The sequence below is a fragment of the Papaver somniferum genome, chromosome 7 (genome assembly GCF_003573695.1).
Source record: "Papaver somniferum cultivar HN1 chromosome 7, ASM357369v1, whole genome shotgun sequence".
Classification (NCBI taxonomy): Eukaryota; Viridiplantae; Streptophyta; class Magnoliopsida; order Ranunculales; family Papaveraceae; genus Papaver; species Papaver somniferum.
In genome coordinates, this window is record NC_039364.1 from 48,517,341 (window position 1) to 48,537,199 (window position 19,859).

Below are 19,859 nucleotides of genomic sequence, written 5' to 3' on the forward strand. Positions count from 1 at the left end.
GGGACATTGTAACTTTTAAGAGAATTTGTTACTCACTTGCAAAAATTCTTTTTTTCTAAGGTCCAGTTATATTATGCTTTTTAGAAGGACAACTAATTTCAGTCCAAGAACCTGCATTTGGAGTCTTCTTGATCGAATTTCAGTTATACTGGTAGAAGTTTCCATTCACAAAGAAAGTACAAGATAAGAAAAATGATCTGATATCTTCTGTGCTCCTTTCTATCCACTATTGACATTCGAAGCATGTATCGAATGGTGGAATTTTCTTGACCCATGTTATAAGAGGGTCCACTATACTGCACTCAAAGAATACACCCCTCCCAAGTAGATAATTACTCGGCATGAAATCTAGTATAATACACCCGTCATCCCATATTAATCAACAAAGAATGACAAAAGCTTACCAGTGTACCAGATTTGAATCCAAAAAAAGATTGATTTTGATGGACAGTTCATTTGTAAGTGAAATTGCTTTGAACAGCTAAGCAAAATAGAACGCAACAATCTACACCATCATAGCACTTAAGATATGTTGTAAAGTACTAGGTTGATATTTATTCACAAAAGGAAATCGGATATTCGATCTTCAAGATGTTCCAGTATATATTACCAACAAAAAAGACTAATTCAGACGAAGATATACAAATCACTCCAGTTGGTTAAACTATGTACAGCGCTAACCACCATTTCCAGGAAATTAGGAACGAGGAGCAGCCATCTGCTGCTTCTTAACTCTCTCTCCCGGTGTTACCATGCTGAAACAGAGATTCATAAACAACATAGTAAATCATCCAAGTGTCAGTAACTAAAAACATATTGTGCTAAAATTTAATTGTCACTGGCTTGCGTTCCAAGATAATGTCTAGAAAAGTGATAAAGGCATACTCTAACCCTGATGCAAAATGAACAAAGCTAAGCCTCTCCATAACACAAACTATTGCTTGTTAGGTTGTTGTTTTGCACGAAAGAGAATTTATGGTTGAAAGGTGGCAGGAAAAAATATAACTGATAATCAAATGTAGTTGTAATCAATTCGTGCATCTATATGATGGTATGAGCATAAAAATCATTTGATAATTTTAAGTAAGTTATTGGACACTGTCACTATGACTTGGTACAGAAAACATCAAACGATGGCTAATTTGTCTATTGAGAGAAAAGCAACTTCTTCAAAGAAATTGCCTCGCGCAGTATTATGATAAAGGTTACAACCCTAGATGTTAATGATGGTGACAACTGAGAGAACTGCAATCGTGTGATCATTGAAGTCAGGGTGAAAAATATTCACTGAATCACACTGCATATTTTTACAGAAAAATAATACAGATAAATATAGGTACACATGGGGATGAAATGTTCCTAAGCCGAGGATGCACACAGCAAGATAAGATCCAGTCAAGGCAACAACAATACCTATAACAGAAAGCAACAGACAACCCATCTTTAAATGCTGGTAAAACAATACCTGATATCATGAGGGGTAATAAATATCCATTGGGCACCATGTTCAACAGCGAACTTCACAAGAGTGTCTAAGCTTATCTTCCGGCTAACAGCATCCTAAAGGACACACAAAGAAGCATGAGAACGACTCATGACAATCGCTAAAGCATTTTACATTATTTGAAGTAGACCATTCTAGTGTTCGGAAAACATACCATAAATACATCAAACTCGTCCATTGCTCGAAATGGAGCTTCAGTCATATCATGGAGAGCTAGTGCAAAGCATAAAGTAGAGAAAGAGCGCTCACCACCTAAAAGAAATTAAAACGATTAAAAATAAAGATCTGCAACTGATACCAAAATCTATCAACTACCATATGACAATGTCCACCACCCACAGCAATTATAACTGTATTTCGATTAATACTAATTAATCTATACATTTCAAAAGAAAAGGAATGTATAAAAACCTGAAAGCCCCCTAGTATCACGAACATTGTTGTTGGACGTGTCTTGGGGCATCTTCACCTTGAAAATGTGATCAACAAAATACGAAGGCGAAAATTAATATCTAAGAAGCAGGGAAGAATTGTGGTACCATAGAGAAATGCAAAATTGAATCAATAATACAGAAGCCAATGCGCAAGAAAAAAAAAAGAATCTGCTTTCCAAAATCAGTTACTTACTTCCAGCGCAAGTGTCTTCTCTTCATAACTAAGCTTAATGTTCCCACTGATTCCTTTGTTTGTTAAATGTTTATTGAACCTAATAGATAGGTATTGCTAATTAGAATAGACCAGGAAAGAAAAATTATATGCACGATTCTTAACAAACACAACAGACAAATAACACCAAGAAAAAAACAGTCTTCTAGATGCTTATTAGCTAAATGTAAGTAATAACTAAAAGATTTCATAATGGAAATTTACATACTGCCAAGTCAACTGACGCTTTAGAAAGCTAGCGTTTCTATCGAATTTGCTCTTACGCAGCTGAAGGGCTTTCTGACATGCCTACAATAAAAATAAAGGAGTCACGAAAGGCATACAAACATTAGGACATACAGTACACAGTTGCAAATCATGATCAAAGAACAGCAGCGCATTTTATCAACTGAGTAATAGATTCTGCTTCCAATTCCATGATAAAATAAATTATTAATAACATAACAATAATAACTGAGAAAGTATGTAGCAGTGACACTAGACTAAGCGTGTTTGTCTGACACTGGTTTGATGGGTCGGATGATGAGCTAGAAAATTCCGAAATACGAAAACAGACGTATGCATACAAATTTTCCTATTTCAGTAATTGTGTGCTTCCTAGTTTGCTTTGTTAAACAATGCAAGACATAAATTAATAAACTGCAACAGAATTTCACGCAGGTACCCATACAATAAATCACATTCAACATCAGTTATGTGCAAGTACTTGTCAAAGTGTCCTTAAGTGGCAGACACGGGGGCAAAAATCTACAAAGTGGAGTGTCACTGTCACATAGACAATTGATCCAGCTAATATATAAATATATTATCAATCACAAACTAGACAACACTATTTGCCGGAACACATAGTGAGAGAACAATGCATAAAAGGTTGGAAAAATGGTTTCTGTATAATATCCGGCATGACCTTGTTTTCTATCACTTTAAGATGACGAACATTAGCACACAAGATACTGAACTTCTCTCCAACCAAAGTTCTACACCATGTGCTATTAGAGGGAATCAGAAAGTGGTATGTTTAATTTGGATACACGGAAAATAACGAATGCATCGAGAACTAAAGCCTGAATACTGTATAAAAATACCAGTTCCAGAAAATCCGATTTGATTTAAATTTGACCAAAATGGAGGAACAGATAAAAACAAATAACATTAGGATGCAATTATAAAGGTTGTTACGAGATGTACTATCATTGTCTAAAAGTAACTGCAACAATTAAAGACATGTGTTCTTCTAGACTTCTAGTTCCGCACATGAATTTTCTCATGTTTATTCCATTATAGATGCAGAGGGTAGAGACCTAATGATAAACGTATTCATGTCATGAGAATAAGAAATATTTAATGCAGTAAACGATGGTAAAAATAACCCAGCTTACATCCAACTTCTCACGAAAAGCTTCGTAAGTTTGTTTCTTTCGTATTATTTTGCGCTCTTTCTTCTCATGCAATGCTCTTAGATCATCAATCGACTCAGAATATCTGCATAGCAAGAATCTTGTATAAACTTAATATTTTCTTGTCAGGCAATACAAATATAATTAAATGATTTGAGCACTTACCGCTGACTCTCTTGTTCACGTCTCTGCGTTAGTTTATTTAAATGGGCACTAAGTTGCTCAAGTGTTTCTCCTGCACAGCCTCCCAAAGCTTCAACTTCACTCTCAGCACAAAAATTGGATGCCTTCTTAATATTCTCCTGCATTTTCAACAAACACATTATCATATCCCTAAACAGCTATAACAAGTACTTAACAATGAAACCAAGATTTTTGGATGCATGCGAAAAAAGCAGTGGAGCATCAGGTATTTCATTAAGCCATCTAATATTAACAGGGCAGAGGGGAATTTCTTCCTGTCCTCAACAAGCCATTACCAACCAAAATCAGAAGTGAGTCCATTCCTGGAAAACTGCCTCAATGGACTACACAAGGATCCCAGATGTCGCATCATCTTGGGTCCGAAAGTTTACAAGTTTGTGCAAACTTCTAGACCTTTGTATTAAAAATATCATAAAATTTTGCAAGGGTACTTACAGAAATCACAGCTGAATCATCTTATATTTCGGACCCAAGATGATGAGACATCTGTGATTCCTTTGTAGTACATTGAGGCAGTTTCCAGGAATGGATTCACTTCCGATTTTGGTTGGTAAAGCATTCACTACAGAGAAATCACAGATGTCTCATCATCTTATAATTTTATTTGGCTTCAGAACATGTCTAGAAATTAGTTTGCTTTAAGGGCACCACTATAGCAAAAAATTAACTCCCAGGACAATATTATACGTGAATAACAGCAGAAAATTTCAACCTCTATCCTTGCAGTGAGTATGGTTTGTGCATACTGCAAGGGGTTTATCTTTCATAGTTGCTGTTTATATTTATTGTTTGTCCTTTGGAACAAGAAATAATAGCCCCTGCCACATTTTGTTTCTTCAATTTTTTTCCTTCAGGGCAATAATCCAACATATAATCCAAATAATCTGGCAAGGACTCCACTACATGGGATATTAACTTAATAAAATCAAAGAAGGATTCATACAAGTTACATTACCAAATAAATTCTAAATGACAGCAAGTCAAAGTTTAAGTTTATATGCTAGGCGAATAATAAAAAATAATACAAACCTGAAGTTTGCTCTGAAGCTGCTGGCGAGTTTTTTCAGCTTCTTCAATATCAGGAAGGACCTTACTATGCATGAGCCCTTCATAGTGAGACTTCGCCTATCATTGGAAACTTCAACTTTAGGATTCTAATTAGAATCAACATTTACACAAAAAATAGAAGAAATGACAAATAACTAATCACCCTTTCTTCAGTAATCAGTTCATCCTCCAATCTGATCAGCTCTTGTCCGGCTCTATCTAAAGCATCAATATCCCCTTTCGCGGACTCTACATTTCCAGAAGGCACGAGAAGCATTTACAGAGAAAGCAGATGCACTGTAACAAAGAATAAAAGTTACAAAAGCATGTGAAATAAACTTGTCTCACGTACCACTTAAGTTTCTAATTGATGGTTTCACTTCTTTGGCTTTTTCCGTAGCCTCCTTGATTCTATCTTGAAGTTTCTCTAAGAACACTTCCTTTTCTTTTATTTCCTCGTCGATTTTCTAGATGAAATATACAAGAGAAATTATTGAAAAGAAACAATTAAAACGAGAAGAGTTGAATGAATCTTGAAGATATAATGGGTTAAAAGCACAAACCAAGATTTCTTCGCGAAGCTCATTAACATTAGCAGAAGACGAACTAGGTTCCGCGGCATATGAATTACATGAATCCTTCAAATCTTGCAATTTTAATTCCTTTGACGTTAAATCCCTCTCGGCATTAAGACGTCTCCTCTAAACGAACACATAAGGAAGATAGTGGGCAGTACAAGTTAGCTGTTGGCAATAGTCAAAAGCAATTAAGAAAAAAAGGGCATTTACTTGATTCCAATGTCTAACCCAACATGCTTACCAAATAAGGGCATCAACAAAAAACTTCAATAGTTCTACACTTACTAATTGTGTTACCATGATCCTTCGAGACAACCGAAGATTGTTATTTGTCGGTTAATAGATTTGCCGTACTTAGAGTTCATAGCATAACATAAAACATCAAATAGAGTCGTCCAAAACATGTGTTATCAGTGGCCAAGTATTATCAATTGAACTATAACATGCACTCTGAAATTAACAAATATACATATGCAATGGAAGTGAAAAAGGTCGACAAACCAAGAGTTTTGTGGGAAACCAAAGGCCAAGACAACCATTTTACCTAATTTTTTTGAGAAGAACACATGGCAGAAGTGTGAATACTAGCACATTTGCAACTAAAGTAAGAGGGAGTTTTCTATTTTTGTTCGATATCGTGAATATCTGACTTATGAAAGTCGACACCATTAATAGCATGCTATTTTAAATTTATAATAAGGAAATTCTATGCAGTTAATGTTGGTCTTGGTACATGAGTTCTGACTAGTTCTATGTTGTCTAGAACTAGGTGTCAATACACCTCAATACACCTCCATTCCCTTTTATTTTCTAATAGTTGCTGATTTAACTACTTCAAGTTTATTAATTTCAAATGTAACTTTAACCAAGTAATTTGATATGAAACACTACACACCTATCATAACATACTAGCTGTACCAGTATCTACCACCGATGACTTGTAAAATTTTAGACTAGACAGTGTAAGATATTACAACAGTTTACTTCAAATCAGACTTTCAAGAAATAAAAACGTAAGGTGCAAAGATATTTACTTTCACAGCGTTTAGTCTCCCCTGAAGATCCTGAAGGCTACCCTCCACATCTCTCTTCCTCACTTGACCTTGTCTAACTTTATCCTGGATTTTTGATGCTTCTTCCTCAAAACTATCAATTTGACCATCAACTGAGCCACAAAGTCGTCCAGACCTTATCCATTTGTTAGGAGGAAGAGTAGTCTGAACCAAACCCCGGGAGAACCTAAAAAGTCAAAGTGGTCAAATATCACTTAATACAAGTGTAAAATTACCCGAGGATACAAAGATTGGCCCATAAATATTGAAACGCGTTATAAATGCTAATCAAGAAAAGAAATTCAATTAGTTAAACGTCAATAGAGGTATGAAACAAAAAAAAAGCTCCACATCTTACATTTTGGTCCCATCTGATGTAAAAACCTCCTTCAGGTTAGGGATCCTCTGGTCAAAAGCCACTGATTTACCCGCTTCATAGTTAATCACAAGAACTTGTCTCTCAGCATGACCCTGCAAAAGAAGCAAGCCTTCTTATAACAAATCATACGAAAAATTAAGATCGGTATAAAGGTATCATGCTGCGGCTATTTGTAAGGTCTGAGCATACAGATCTTCTTTCTTGATTTACTTTTCCTTATCAAGAAAAAACGAAAACTTCTTTTTACACCGTTCTTGCTCTCAGAAACTAAAACTAGTAGAAGAAACTCCAAAATGCTGTTTCTAAAGAGTCAAGAAAGTTATTACCAACTACAAGAACTTTGTTGTGTAACATAATAAATTGTCATGTTAAGTTAATGTAAGAATAAGCTAACAAGATGACAAAAAGAAATAAATGGGCAACGAAAAGAAAGAAAGAAAAAAAACAAGAGAGTTACCATATCCACCAAGACATTTAGTACAGTAGGATTGTCAGATTGCAAGACTGAAAGAACAGTAGGATGATTAGTTTGGGGGAGCATGTTATCTGGAATATTCAACCTAGAAAAAGAAAATTACATTGTCAGGTCGAAATCAACTCAAAAAAACAAAACAAAAATAAAATAAAATATTGGGTCAAAATCTGAATGAAAGATGAGAAATTACCTAGGTCTAGAGAAATCATATATGAGAATCTTAAGGTTGTAGTTTATTTCTCGAGCACATTCTCGTAAACGCAGAAAATCTTCATGATCCGTTACGATGAAAGCATTGAACCACATCCCAACTGCAGTTTCAACAGCCAGGGCCCACCTATCCCCACCAACAAGGTTCTGCATTACATATTGAAATCGTTAAGTTGTGCAATGAGTTTTTCCTGAGATTTGCAGGAGCTTCTCCCTCCACATATAACATTGAAGCACAATTGAAGGACACAAAAGAAGTGGACATAACTAATGCTTCATGAATTGCAAGCACATTTCTAGGAACCAAACACAAAAGTTAAGATAATGTGTCTTGCACATCAAAGCCAAAACAATAAAGATCTGCAAAGCACCTGGTTATCAATACATGAGTGCATAAATGCACCCCTGTTATTATCAAGGGTTTCTAAAAAAAAACTCAAGCAGTTTAAATTAGTAAGTTTCTGCAACTTCGGGTTCCTAAATAGAACCATCTAGCATACTGTGTATAAGACTGCACCTTTGTGAATGTAAAAGACTTGATTTAGCAATTAAATTTTGGCTTCTATAGCTCTGTGATGATAAACAAGGCGAACTTCTTAACTCAAAGAACACTAGGATAAACTTGGAGCTACAGCCAGCGAGCTAAACGCAAGTAGGACCAGAGAAATCTAATGCATTGTAAGCCGCACGATCAATCATTGCGATGGAGATCTCCTGGAACGTACGTAAGTTTACAGGCTAGGAAATAGTAATATCCTTGTCTATGTTTGTGTTCTTTTTTTCGGTTCTCACAAGCTTCATATGGTTATCCTAGAAAATATACAACGGTACCAACAGAACCCTAAATGGTTTCTTTATGCTGACCACTAAAAAATGTATGTGGCCATGTTATTTAGATTCACATAACAATTGAATGATAGAACTTAAGAAAAACGTCAGTCCGCATATCGCATAAGCAGGTATAATACAGATTGATTAAGAGAAGCACTGTCAAAACACTCAAATATATCCATTACTCACCAAGTGAGCCCCAATGGGACCAATTGGAGGTATTTTGAAATCTCTATGGCGCCTCTCAATTACTTGTAAAAGTTGAATCACTTTATTTCCTCCGAAGGCTGTCACCTGTGAGAAATGAATGTTAACCACCTCATATAAGCAACCTACAAATTGATGAGAAGTTTACACAAACTATATGATTTTACATTTTATATGTCTTCTTGATGACTCGGAATACAATACAATTTAGCAGAGAAAGTCTGCTAAAACTCTGTCATAGTAGGCATGTGGCAGAATAGCCATCAGTCATGTATTTGGCACGATTTTTAATTACTTTCTATTTGAAAGATCACTCTTCACATCATCGGCCACGCAATCAGCCTATTTATCTGTTTCTATTTGAATTGTACTCTTAATCGGCAGTCACCGACGTAACTTCCAATTTTAAACATTAGCTAACCATACGAAGGCATCAAGAAGTGTTCTCAGTCTTCAGCTAGAGTAGTTCATGAATTATGAGTCACTGTTAAGTAAGACCAAACCTTGTTCGTATTGCGCTGGCGAAGCTCACTTATATCAGCAAGAATATCACGGCGCTTGCTTTCAGCTTCTTGAATCTACTAACAACGAATAAGAATCGCTTAGTTCAAGGTTCAAGGCAAATGATTGGAGTGGAATATCCAACCATAGCTGGAGAAATAAGAAGAGAATTGCGGAAGTAAAGTAGTTCTCTCTTACGAAGAAGGGAAGAAAAAAAAAAGGGGGGAACCAAAACAGGGAAAACAACCAGCCATGGCATGTTGGACAGAACATAGGGTTTTGTTCAAGTGCAAGAATAAACTTCACTAGCAACTGCAGTATAGCTTGTGGCATTAATGGTTATACTTAATTAGTTAATTTACTTAACGTGAAATTCACAAACGGAGATGATAATGAAAAGCATTTTGAACTAGAGCAATAAAAGGTAGGTTCACAACCGTTTTTGAGCACCAACATGCTAACCAAGATTGAAATTCTCAATATTCAACACAAATGTGCTATGGACGTATAGCTTGACCACTGGCCCACTAATGAATTTTGTGCAAAATTATGGACCCACTTGAAACCTATGCATATATAATGACAAACTATGTAAGAAGCAGAATCAATAGGTAAACTTATTGTCGCTTAAGAAATCATCAAATATATGTGGAAAAAACTGTATTGCACAACCATATCAAGTGGTAAAATGATGTCACTGGCACTCTGTCCAAGACCCGTCACAGTACCCTCAAGGAAGGTCTAAATGTTGGATTTGATGAGAATTAAAGAGGGTGGCACCAAGAAAGGAAAAGTGAAGTATATGAACTATTGATTACTTCCTAATCACTAGTGCCTTGCCCCACATCTTTTTCAAAGCCAGATTCCAAAAATTAAGAAATATATTTTTATTTCTCTTACTATTGGAAGAAGATGGAAATTCGACAAAAACAAACACTCATCATGATAAATTTATAGCTTATAAATACCTCACGAACATATTGATCGACCATTCGCATGGTCATTGAAACCTCTTCAGTTAAGGCATTTTCTTCCTCCTTTAATCTGCAAAAGTGCAAGTACAACGGTTACAGAAATACAGACAAGTATGACTCTGCAACTACGCCAAGTAAATAGTTTAAACCAAAACCATTTTAATTAACCTTGTAATACATGCAGTGGCTGCATCAAATTCATCCTGGTGTGCCTTCAATTGTTCCTCCAGCTCACTTTCTTCAACCTGCAGTGAAATATCAAAACACAAAAAGATATCACAAATTCCAATGATTCCACGAAACAATAAGCCGCAACTGGTCAACTGCACCCGCACTGTCAATTTAAATTTTGAGTTTTAAAATACAGTAAAATTTTAACTTCGTTAAGTTCTAGCAATTAATGACATCACAAGAGTTGCCAAAAAAAATCGAAGAAAACACAACCAGCATCATCAGTTAAACATACTAAAAAACAAAGGAAGTAAAACTTTGCTACAGAGAAACTCCAGAAAACTTTATAACAAACCCTTCATCAATATAAATTTGGAGGCAGAAAAAACCTGAGTATTTTTAACATGTTGCTCTTGGAATTCATAAATTTGCTTCTCAAGCGAACTAACACGCTTGACCAATTTCTGGATATGATTTCTTTTGCGGGTATGTTCCTCTTCAAGCTCGTGTTTTGATTTAGCAACCTGATAATAAGAACGTCAGTAAGGATATTTGAGAAAAGGGACCTGAAGGATATTGTAAAAAACTACGGTGGGCAACATTAGACATACCAGCTTCGCAGACCAGGGAAGTGGAACTGCAAAACATTATACTAGAATAACTAGATAAACCAGCATAAATCGAAAGTTTTACAGGGGACTAGTGATGCGTATTTCAAGTATTTGTAAGACATTTGCTATCCAAAAACTTTAACTAATATCTATAGCATAGAACGGAGAACTTCAACATACCAAAGTAAGATCTTGTTGCAGCTCGTCCCTCAATCTATGGAATTCTGTTGTCTTTTCCATCATATGTGCAATTTGATTTCTCTTCTCTGCAAGGTGTTCCTTCAATTCCTTCACCTTACCCTGTAATACAGAGCTAACAAAAGCTATTAAGCCTGCCACAGATATCCTCAAAATTTGGGAATAAATTCATTGTTTCACAGGAAGTCTGAAAAACTTTTTTTCGGAAAGACTTTTTTCTAGTAATCTGGAAGATAAGCATGTCATAATGACGTATAAAGCAAACAGACTAGTAAAAGTATCTAGGACTAACCAATTGTCGATCGACTTTGGCTTGGCATGCGGGTATACGCTCTTTTAACTTCTCCAGCTTGGCAGTTTGTTCCTGAACCATCCTGTCCTCATGATACACATGGGCCCAAGCAAGTTTCTTCGTTAGCTGTTTTATCTTATGGGATATTTCTTCAACATGTTCCATGCTTTTAATCTTCGCTTTCAACTCATTGAGCTCTTTCATTATGGGTCTTATTGATGACTCGTATTCCTCAACCTGGGCGTTAGCAGTATATAGCTGATCGTCGATATTATGCAGCAGATCATGTACTTGTTGAAGAAGTGTAGCCTTAAAAAAAAACTGCAAGTCCAATATAAGCATTGTACATTAAAGATTCCTTCGGACTTAAATAAAGGCAGTTCTGGGCGGACAATCGCAACTAATAAACATATACAGAAATACTAATGAGTATTCAAGAGAAACTCCATAAATGATACCCAAGTCATAATATGCCATTTCTATCAGTCAGAAAAGCATCAATTTACCTTGAATTTATCTTTGTCATTTCCCGAATGCAAGAACTCTCGGCTTTTGTCTTGACTCATTATAACACATGGATTCTCCACATCAATCTGCATAAGAGAAGCAAATCACTAGCTTTAACGGATCAATTTGAGCAAAAAATAATAATAATAATAATAATTAAAAAATAAATTTCCTTTGCTTTACTCAATTTATGCCTTGGTGGCCCTTTTTTTTTTATTAAAAAATATAAGTCCAAACAGAGTATCAAATATTTAAGCAAATTATAGGTTTCACGCAGTAGAAGTCTAAAGCAACATGCAATCTCGAGAAAGACTGCTATAGTCCACATATATGAGCCTGTAGATGAAAATCACATGAAGCCATATGTTAATCCATAAGCCTTAATACGTAGATGTTGTTTGCTTCTTTAACCCACATGTGTTCAGATGTATTTTGCATATCTCAATCAGATTTTGGAAGAGGGTATTCAAAGTTTTAATAAGAGTACAAAGAAGTCTGACTTTATGTAGTGCTACGAGCATCTAAAGAACTTAAAAGTCCAATACATGTAAATACATGAATCAGATGCTTTGAATGGTACCTAAGGCAGATCTGACAAATCAGTATGTTTATTAGTTTTACCTTAATCATCTGATTATATCAAGTAGAATTTTAATCTCAAATGCCATTCTGGAATCTCTATAGCTAAAGCAGCCAGATAAGCGCTTTATGAACTCTTGAGGTTCCACGAGTTTAAGAGATGACATCATACATGATAAACACTCAGACAGCTAGACAATCAACTGATTCATGACACATCATTTTACTGGTAATGATTACTTTTCGTCTTACACCTAGATAGCCCAGGTGATCTTTGATATGCTATAATTGATCACAGTAGTTAGCATATCCAGTTAAATCCGTCATAAGTAAAAAAAAAATAAAAAAAATTGGAAGCAACCGTCATAAGTAATAAAACTTTAAAGATGGCATTTTGATAGCATGGTAGCATTAAGTGAAAATACTCACATTAAAATGCTCTACTATTTCCATGACATCAGCTCTCCTTGAAGCAACCTTTTTTCCTGGAAAACGTAAGACAGATAAGCTACAAACAAGTATCCACTAGAAAAGTACATACTTATGACCCTTCTGCTTCCTTGGACCTCGAGGCAATAGAAAAGGAACTTACAGTCTAGCAAGTACCGAAAACATATGTTAAAATGAGACTCAAGTAAAAAATTACCTATTCTTACACATACAGTAATTACTAACCAATGAGTGGATTGGTGATATTATCACACAAATTTGTACTCATTTAATTACTAACCAATGAATGGATTGATGATATTATCACACAAATTTGTACTCATTGTACAACTGCAAGTAAGTGAAAATGGAGCTTCTAAAGTAAATGTAAGTTGTAACAATATATGAGCAGAAACATAAAACAAACATGTAACAAAAACATATGGTAGAAGAACTCAATAAACATTGAGGAATTTGTAAGAAATGAACAAGTCCGGCATTGGATATAACCTTGATGGTTTTTCAAGGCAATAGTGGAGCCACTGGATTCCGTGACTCTACGCTCGACAATAATAACATCGCCATAGATCTCTGGTTTAAAAGCCTCTTCACCTTGATTTTTTATTTCAACGCAAACAAGAGCATAACTGCAAGCAAATGTAACAATTAACAAATTAGAGCATTATTCGGTTGCAGATTGTGCGTGCCTGAATCAAGTGCTAAACCTAACAACATAAAGCAGTGAGCTCTAAAAAGAAGAGGTGATCAACATATATAACAGTATATATACAACAAAAACACAAGGTCAGACAAAAAAATAGATTTGAGATCAACAACATTATGACAGCAACCGGGTTTGTTTCAAAATTCCAATTCGTACAAAACAAAGTTGTAGTCTAACAACCAAAAACCCACTTCTTTTCCTGTTCTTCCTATTATATCTCAAGCCTCCAGATCCCAGTAAACACTACCATAATCATCATCTTTGATCCTGATGATTATTTCTTGATTCACACAAACTTCTTAGTTGCAATTTTTTACTTCATATAATATTACCACTCCTGCAACTCAACATACTCATCTCTTCTATATAATTTCCTTAAACTGGTCTGTTGAAGTTAATTATACTTCAAATGCGTTGTTATGGCAACCTATTTCAACCTTAGAGTGACTTTCATGTTGAAAAACAATAAGCTTAGGATGATAAAAGAATTTACAACACTTTTATGGGCCTTACACTTATTTTTCTACAACTTTCTCTTATGACCTAGCTTTCACACTGAAGGATGGGCTTGTGTTGTAATTTCCTCTTTTACCAGTCAAGATTACAGACCACCAACTAATGTCAATCATCTTCTCGTTTCTTTCTTCCATCTCTTGGTGTTCCTGGTTGTAATCATTTGCCTAGTAAGCCATTTCTAACGATTTCCCGCAAAACAAATTGGAAACCCACAGAAAACATACTAAAACCTGTGATGAAGGTACACAGTAGAAACAAAATGTTATTTTTCTTCACCTGCATCCAGTCTTTATAAAATCCTTCAATGTCGCAGCCCTTTGTGTTCCTTTCGCCGTAGAACCAAAAGCAACACACAAAGCAGTCAAAATAGCACTTTTCCCACCTGAAATCAAACAAAAAGTAAGTGTTTAAAAGCTTGATCAATATTAAATAGAGATTTACCGACACACACAAAAAAGAAAAACTAGGTCAAAAAGAAACTTACTTCCGTTTTGGCCAGTGATGAAATTAACACATTCGCCAAGTTCAATATCTAAGCTTGTATGACACATGAAATTCTCAACATGGATTTTCTTAATAATTCCACCCATCAATGGATTAGGAAGAGGCCTTGGGATAGTATCGGGGTAACCCGAATCCCCCATTGTTTGATTTTGAAAAACCTTGAGAAACAGAGAGAACGGGAAACCCTAAAAGAAAGAGAAAAACAGAATACAAACAGTGTTTTTAGTTTAGGTAACCCTCGCGATTTATCGCTAATTAGTCTATTAGTGGGAAGAAAGGCGGGAAAGTTAGATAGAGAAAGGACAGCTGTCGTTTGCTCGAGAATCGAGGGAATAGGGACTTTGGAGACTTCGTATAGATATAATACGACTATGTTTGTTTACTCCTGACTCATCTGAGTCGTCTGGATCTGAGTCATCTGGATCTGAGTGAAATCACCTGACTCATCTGGATCTGACTCAATATGTTTGTTTTGAGTCAGATCTGACTCAAAAAACGTGAGTCAGTGGTTTGGTCCCGTGAGTCAGGGATATTTTGTTATCTGACTCAAATGGGTCCGAGTCAGGGGTTATGTCTGAGCCATAGGTCGAGTCAGATCTGACTCAAAATGCAAAACAAACGGTCTGACTGCTGACTCGGCCCGTGTCAGAGGTTGACTCAGATCCAGACGCCGAGTCAGCTGCAAACAAACAAGATGGAAGTCTGAGTAGAGAATATCTTATCCGATCTGTGGTTTGGCGGGTGGATGCCGGATTCGCGTTTTAGTGGCAGTGGTGAAAGAAATTTTGGCTTGGAAATGGGAATTATGTCGCTGTAGTAAAGTCATTAGGTGATGATATCAATGTTCCGAGTTCGAAATTTTTCAGCATCAAATTTTATACTACCGACAAAAAGAAAACAAATAAAACATCATTGCGAAATACGGGACGCCTCTGGCGATAAGTCAAGCGGAAAAGTCAACACAGTCAAACATCAATTCCCGTCCTTTTTCTCAAAAATCTTTGTTTATCTTCCGTATCTTTTTCTTTGATTGTATCTTGGATGATCTTTTCTTCTCCCTTTTTTCCCTTTTATTCCTTTTTAATCTTTTCGTGTCCATCCTTATTCATCTACTTTGTTTTAACCTAATTTTAAATTTCCCTTCTTTTCATGTATTAGAATCTATCAGTTTTTGTTGTTTAATTCTGATTCATTGATGGCTAGTTTTAATGTAGTTTTTTGTTTTCTTTTGGTTTTATACAAAGTTATGCAGTATTGAAGACGTGTTGTCTGCATCAGTGATTGCAACAATGTCTCCCAATTTCAGTTGGCTCAAGTTTCATTGGTTACAGGTCTGTTGGCTTATCTTCTATGCAGTGGTGCATCTTTATTATCATATTATAGGGTTTCTGTTATTACCTGATACATGGAATTTCAAGATTGGTTTTGGTAACGTTTACTATCTGCATCATAAACCTTGTACTATAGATTCAACACCTGGTGCAAACTTATCATGTTTACCTTCTCTAGTTTCAATACATTTTAGTGTTTATCATCGAAATAATTCCTTCATAGTTACACCTCCCTATTGTTTGTACTTTGAAATCTTATCTTCTTCATTTATAAATACTTTTCAGGTCATTATTTTTCTTTTATCCTTTCAAACCAATTATCCAAATCTTAATCTCCATCTTCTGTTGATGTCTGATAATATTCAGAACATTTCACAACACATGGAGGTATCTCTTTAGGAAATACTCCTTCTAATGCAAGAGTTGTTACTCATTCAACTACTGCTCTTTCTCAAGGCATCAAAGACTGGAAAATTTGTTTAGTTGGTAAGATTTTTGCTCCTGGAATCATGTTGTGGCAGAATGCAGAAAAAGTTGCTAAGTTTATCTGGCCTCATCTAAAGCGTAATAACAGTTGGAAACTAATGGTGAGAGCTCTTGATCCTAATATCTTTGTTATTAGATTTTACACAATTGATGATAAAGATGCAATTTTGTTTGGAGGTGCTTGGAACTTTGATGGTCATCTAATAGTACTTAGAGATTGGCATCCTTTTTATCCTTATCAACACCTGAACTTTGACACCTCTCCTTTCTGGTTATAATTTAAAAATCTTCTTTCTGAATTAACTTATCCAAAAATTTTAAGGTTTTTTGCTGAAATTATGGGAGAAACAATTGTTGTTGAACCGGATGGAGTTCATCCAACTACTTCTACAAAATTCAGAGCAATGATAATGATGAATGTTAATACTCCGATGCTGAAATTTATTCATGCTGCTAATGCTGCAGGTGTTTCTCGCTTGGTGGGTTATTTTTTTGAAAAGCAGCCTTACAAACTTTGCCCAGAATGTCGTGTTCCAAATCATGATCCTGACTTATATGGTGATAGAAAGAATAGACGTATCAATATGGAAAGTAATATCAGAAATTTTGGTCCTGCTATAGAACAAATAGTCTTGCCTGTTAGAAATCCATAAGAGCTTGCTAATCTGTATGTGCAACATGGCCATCAAACAAGATCAAATCTTAGAGAACCGGTCTCTTTTGAGTCTGGTCCACTAGATGGTATGCTTTTGTCTTACTTCACGGCTACAGATTCGCAGTCAAATTCTTATATTGCACCAGCTGACAAAGCATTACCCCGCCAGGATTCGGCTATGGTTGTGCCAAGTACTTCTTTTAATAATCGTACCTTTACTCGTCATAAAAGATGCTGAAATCTCAGCACTGTTGTACTCTCATATGATGATTATAATCAAGCTTCTACGAGTCAGCCTCGACATGAATCTACAAGGGGTAATCACTTTACTGAAGCTAATACCAATGTTAACTTTGAGCCATCTACCTCAGACATTGCTACTACGAATCATCTTCTGAATCCTAATATCACTGATACTGGACAACAGGTACCTTTCAATCCTTTTAAAAAACTTTTTGTTTTACTTTGTTTGCTTTTTATCTTCTCTACCGTTTGTTCTTGTCTTTCGTTTTTAAACATGAAATTTTTCTCCTGGAATTGCCAAGGTTTTGGCAATCCTTCTACTAGGGATTACTTGCATTTATGCATTAACAATCATAACCCTGACATTTTCTTTCTTTCAGAAACGAAAAATTAGAATTATACTATGCAATTCTATATGCAACATTTTAAATATCCTAATTTTGGTGTGCTTTGTCAGTTGGTCTGTCTGGTGGTATCTTAATTGCATGGAAACAAGGCATTGATCTTAATATTATGCATACAACTAGACACACAATTCATGCATTAGTACACACTCATACGCATCATTCTAATTTTTTGTTAAGCTGTATGTATGGAGCTTGTGATTCTGTTGAAAATCAAAATCAGTGGAATTATTTTTTTAGAAATGCAACCTCATGTGGATGTTCCTTGGTTATTAGTTGGTGATTTGAATTTCACTATATCTGATACGAAAACAAATTCTACTCATGCTTCACATCATCAACACTCTCGCTTGATTAGGCCTATTATACAACAACTAGGATTAATAGATTTGGGTTTTTCTGGTCATTCTACTACTTGGTCGAATAACAAATCAGACAATGATTATACTGCATCAAGACTAGATAGAGGTTTGGTTAATATTTTATGGTTGATTAGTTATTCTATGTCTTCCTTACAACATCTCCCTCATGTGGCTTCGGATCACTCTCCTATTTTGTTATCTACTTCTCCTGAATTAGGTCACAGAAATAGCCCTTTTCTCCAATACAGATGTTGGTTATCTCATACATCATGTTCTGATGTCGTTAATAATAGTTGGTCGCAAAATTTTTAGGATATCCATCCTATCAGTTTACCTCTAAACTAAAATGCACTAAACATCAACTTCTGTTATGATAGAAACGTTCCTTTGGAAACATAGATTCTAACATTCAAAACCTTAATCACCAACTTAGTGATTGTTATAATCAGAACTTCCCTTCTAATCATCCAGTTGTTTGTAATTTAACTAATGATCTTCAACATTGGCTACATATTCAGAAGGATTATTATAGACAAAAAGCAGGACTTCATTCTTATGATGCTGACAGAAATACCTCTTTTTTTCACTCTCAAGCAAACTACAACAAAAAGAAAAACCACATCTCTGCAATAAATGATTCTTTTGGAATATGGTATGATAAGAAAGAAGATATTGAGAACATTCTTCTTCAACATTCCTCTTTTATCGCAACTTCTTCTAAGCCTAGTTCAGATAATTCTTTACTGTTTCAATTTCAAAAATTTATAACAGATGCAGATAATGACAATCTACTTCAAGTTCCTTCTGCAGAAGAAATCAAAGATGTCGTTTTCCAGATTAATCTGTGGGCATCTCCAGGAAACGGTGGATTTCAAGCAGGGTTTTATCAACATTGTTGGACTACTATTGGTGCTGAGGTAATATCCATGGTTCAATGCTTTTTCATGCATAAGTTTATGTTGAAAGAGCTTAACCGTACTTTTCAAATACTTATACCCAAAATCCCTCATCCATAATCTCCTAGTGATTGTAGGCCAATCAGCTTGTGCAATGTTAGTTATAAAATTATATCCAAGCTGATTGCAAACCGTTTAAAACACTCTTACCAAATATCATTTCCCCAATCTAATGTGATTATGTTGCAGGTCGACACATTCAAAATAATATCATCACGGCACATGAGTTATTCCATACAATGAAACAAAAAAGAAAAGGTAAAACTTCTTATACTGGACTAAAATTAGACAAGTTGAAAGCATTTGACAGACTGGAATGGCCGTTTGTGTTTGATATTCTTCGATCTCTTGGTTTTCATGAGGACTGGGTTCATCTTGCTCAACAGTGTATTACTACATCAAATATCTCACTACTTATTAATGGTTATCCTTCAGCTTCTTTCACTCCTTCCCGTGGACTGCGACAAGGTGGTCCTTTGTCGCCTTATCTGTTTCTCTTTGTAGTAGAAGCTTTTTCAAGAATCATTCATTCTGAGATTTTAGCAGGTAATTTAAAAGGCATTAAGGTGGTGAAGAAAACTTTGGAGGTTAGCCATTTATTTTTTGCCGATGATTGTTTACTTTTCCTAGAAGCTTCTCCATCACAACTTAGACAATTTCATAATGTTCTTAACCAGTTTAGTTCAGCCTCTGGTCAGGGTGTTAATTTACAGAAACTAACAATTTTTTCGGTAAAAATGTCTCTCCTGCTCAAAGAATTCAGTTCTCAAACATTCTTCAGATGAAGACCATGAGACTTGGTGAAAAATATTTGGGCATTCCTCTGGTGCTTGCTCGGTTCTTGCGGCTTTTTTCTCAGAAAGAAA

General features: G+C 35.4%; 1 protein-coding gene across 1 annotated transcript; it reads right to left on the reverse strand.

Moving 5' to 3' along the window:
- Window positions 1-455: 455 nt before the first annotated feature.
- LOC113297233 (structural maintenance of chromosomes protein 6B-like) lies at window positions 456-14,763 on the reverse strand. Its single transcript, XM_026545659.1, has 28 exons — window positions 14,537-14,763; window positions 14,329-14,434; window positions 13,323-13,459; window positions 12,813-12,868; window positions 11,804-11,890; window positions 11,298-11,618; window positions 10,988-11,107; window positions 10,586-10,720; window positions 10,194-10,270; window positions 10,020-10,095; window positions 9,054-9,128; window positions 8,533-8,637; window positions 7,493-7,659; window positions 7,285-7,387; window positions 6,807-6,919; window positions 6,431-6,635; window positions 5,382-5,519; window positions 5,171-5,285; window positions 4,982-5,067; window positions 4,801-4,896; window positions 3,733-3,869; window positions 3,550-3,652; window positions 2,379-2,458; window positions 2,132-2,210; window positions 1,916-1,973; window positions 1,659-1,756; window positions 1,466-1,560; window positions 456-755 (listed from the first exon to the last, which is right to left on the reverse strand). Exons 1-28 carry the CDS (start codon window positions 14,694-14,696, stop codon window positions 698-700), a joined length of 3,186 nt encoding a protein of 1,061 aa, XP_026401444.1. The 5' UTR covers window positions 14,697-14,763; the 3' UTR covers window positions 456-697.
- Between the last annotated feature and the right edge of the window lie 5,096 nt (window positions 14,764-19,859).